General features: G+C 58.6%; 1 protein-coding gene across 1 annotated transcript in view; it reads left to right on the top strand.

Moving 5' to 3' along the window:
- The window catches only part of NPR1 (natriuretic peptide receptor 1), a 15014-nt gene that overhangs the window by 2882 nt on the left and 8850 nt on the right, over positions 1-3282 (top strand). The window contains exons 2-5 of the mRNA XM_023759308.1: positions 469-668; positions 1529-1642; positions 2057-2192; positions 2604-2625. Of these exons, the coding sequence (XP_023615076.1) occupies positions 469-668; positions 1529-1642; positions 2057-2192; positions 2604-2625 (472 nt within the window). The remainder of the gene's footprint in view (positions 1-468; positions 669-1528; positions 1643-2056; positions 2193-2603; positions 2626-3282) is intronic.

The raw sequence follows: 3282 nt of genomic DNA, 5'->3' as shown, positions 1-3282 counted from the left end.
CCTACCCCACTCCCCCACCTCCTTCCCGCCCTCCAGCTCCTCGCGAGTTCACGGCGGGAGGGGGTGCCTGCTGCCACCCTGACACTAGTAGGTTCCTGGCTTAGTTCCCATCCCTTTTTTCTCGCCCATTTTCTCTCTTCCCAACAGCCTCGTTCCTTCCTCCATCTTCTCCTCCCATTGCTCCCACACGCCAGCTCTTCTCCAGTCCCCTCTCCAGCTGGCCTTCCTCTCCTTCCCGCCTCCCCTCCTGACCCGACCTCCCCCCACCTCTGCTCCTGTCTCCCTCCCACCTCCACCTCCTGCCCTTCTCCATCTTCCTCCTGCCACAGCCTGTACCGAGGCCCGAGGTCCACCCAACGACCACAAGGTCTCCGAACGACTCCCTGGGTGCCCCAGCTTCCCTACCTGAGAGTCTCCCCCTCCCCAACACCTGGGCTTCTCTCTCTGACCCGCCCCCTTCCTCCCCAGTCATCTACATCTGCAGCTCCCCGGATACCTTCAGAGCCCTGATGCTTCTGGCCCTGGAAGCTGGTCTCAGCGGGGAGGACTATGCTTTCTTCCACCTGGATCTCTTCGGGCAAAGCCTGCAAGGTGCACAGGGCCTTGGCTCCCGCAGGCCCTGGGAGCGGGGGGATGGGCAGGATGTCAGTGCCCACCGGGCCTTTCAGGTGAGTGCCAGGGGGTGCGACTCTCAACTGGTGACACGTAGTTTCTGGGCACTGGGTCCTGCATTATCTGAAATGATTCTAGAAAAGAAGTTCTTTCTAAAATATATTTCAGAGAGGAAGGGGGAGAGAGATAGAAACATCAATGATGAGAGAGAATCATTGACCAGCTGCCTCCTGCACGCCCCCTACTGGGGATTGAGCCCACAACCTGAGCATGTGCCCTTGACCGGAATCAAACCTGGGAGACTTCAGTGGGCAGGCCCACGCTCTATCCCAGCGGTTCTCAACCTGTGGGTCGAGACCCCTTTGGCGGTCGAACGACCCTTTCACAGGGGTCGCCTAAGACCATCCTGCATATCAGATATTTACATTACGATTTATAACAGCAGCAACATTACAGTTATGAAGTAGCAACGAAAATAATTTTATGGTTGGGTCACAACATGAGGAACTGTATTTAAAGGGCCAGAAGGTTGAGAACCACTGCTCTATCCACTGAGCCAAACCAGCCAGGGCAGAAAAGAAATTCTTGATGCTCACAGGGAGTTAGGTGACGAAGGGCAGGGGCCTGGGCCCAGAGGTGTGTGGAGGGCCAGGGACAGGGGGCTCAGAGCCAGGAGGGTAAGAGGACGTGCGCATAGGCTTGAGGTGGAAGGATGTTCAAGTCCTGCAGACTCACTGGACTGGGAGACGCCATCCCTTTGGCTCCCCTGCTTTGGAGCAGTCAGCACCGCACCCAGGATATGGGGTCCAGTTTGACGTTAAGCTGAGCAGAGATGCAGCTCTGGGAGGTGGGCCCCAGGCTACTGGGAAGGTGGGTCAGCGCCCAGCTCACCCCTCTCCACTGACCCCTTCCTCAGGCTGCCAAGATCATTACATACAAAGAGCCAGATAACCCTGAGTACGTGGAATTCCTGCAGCAGCTGAAGCACTTGGCTCATGAGCAGTTCAACTTCACCCTGGAGGACGGCCTGGTAGGACGGGGCCCTGGGGCCCTCCACTGTGGACCTCCAGCCCCCCCTCCATGGCCCTCTGCCAGTCTCCACCCTGTCCACTCAGCCATCCCCGGATCCCCAGGCCTCCCCTTCTTTCCCTGCCCCTTGTTTCTGTATCTCTGGGGGTTGGGAGGTGGCGCTGACCAGTTCAACCTCCGAATCTCAGGTCCTCACAGTCAAAGGGAAGTGATCTGTCCCGCCCCGCCTGCCCAGCGGGGTGCGAAGCGGTGGTCTATGCAGAGGCATCTTATCGATAGCAAAACCTTGCTGTCCTGTGGGGACGTTTTCTCCCATCCCCTTCCCAGCTCCCAGCACCTCCCAGTGCCTCCCCCCAGCACCCCACTGTGTGCCCTCCACATGTCCCACCCCAGTGAGGCTCTGCTGTCCCCGCAGGTGAACACCATCCCAGCGTCCTTCCACGACGGGCTCCTGCTCTTCGTCCAGGCGGTGACAGAGACCCTGGCCCACGGGGGAGCCGTCACCGACGGGGAGGGCATCACCCAGCGGATGTGGAACCGGAGCTTCCAAGGTCAGGGCCTGGAGGTGGCGAGAACGGCCTGCCTGGGACGGCACCGGGCGGGAGGCCGTGGGGAGCCTCTAGTCCAGCGCACGGGCAGTCCCTCGCCCCCGCCAGTCTCCCGCAGCTTCCTGTGGGCCCTCCTGCCCTCTCTCCCGAGCTCCACCAAGAAATCCTTCTAAGTATCCAGCGCCAATCAGTCCTGTGGCTGAAGCGTCTGTCCCTTTTACTATCATTCCATATGTGTGTGTGTGTGTGTGTGTGTGTGTTTGGAGGGCAAGGCAGAGACAATCAAGTGTGTGTGTTTGGAGGGCAAGGCAGAGACAACCAAGGGATCAGATGAGGTGTGTGTGCGTGGGGGGGGGGGTCCCTGAACTTTCTTCCACTCCCTCAAAACACAGCCATCTTCCTCCACGCCCCCAGGTGTGACAGGACACCTGAAAATGGGATATGGATCCTGAGACGACTGACTTCTCCCTCTGGGATATGGATCCTGAGACTAGTGACTTTCGGGTAAGGCTGTGCCCGGAGAAGACAATGCCAACTGAGAAAGACACCTCACCCCTCTTCTCCCGGCCTCCCCCCCCCCCCCCCCCCCCCGCCCTGGGAGGGGATTTTTCTACTCTGAAATTTCCCACCATTCCTGGTCACCCAAGGAAAAGCCTGGATAAAAGGTCTTTTGGGGGGATCAACCAAAAAAATTGGGATTTACAGGGGTTAACCTTGGGGAGGCCCCTGTGTGAGGAGGGGACACTCCCCTGCCCTCAAGAAATCCTGTGTCTCCTAAAGGCACAGAAACCCTTCCGCAGAGACCGGCAACTCTGAATCTAGGTGGACACACACTGTGTTCTGTATTCTCCTCTTATGACCTGGGGGCATCGGTATGGGGTCTCTGTGTCACTTACAGTAAGGGTGTGATACAGGGGGTGACATCCCAGTTTAAAGGGCCTGGTGAACATAGATGGGGTACGTGGGAAGCATTGACTACCCGACTAGACAGGAGGTTTTGCCCGCGTCACCGAGGCTGACCCCCGCCCCCTCTCTCCATAAGATCGTCCTGATCACCACAGGACTTCCCAGGAACTCGTGGGCGTGGGCTGGC

This window comes from Myotis lucifugus, unplaced genomic scaffold (genome assembly GCF_000147115.1).
Source record: "Myotis lucifugus unplaced genomic scaffold, Myoluc2.0 scaffold_151, whole genome shotgun sequence".
Lineage (NCBI taxonomy): Eukaryota > Metazoa > Chordata > Mammalia > Chiroptera > Vespertilionidae > Myotis > Myotis lucifugus.
This window is presented reverse-complemented; position numbering and strand designations above follow the sequence as displayed.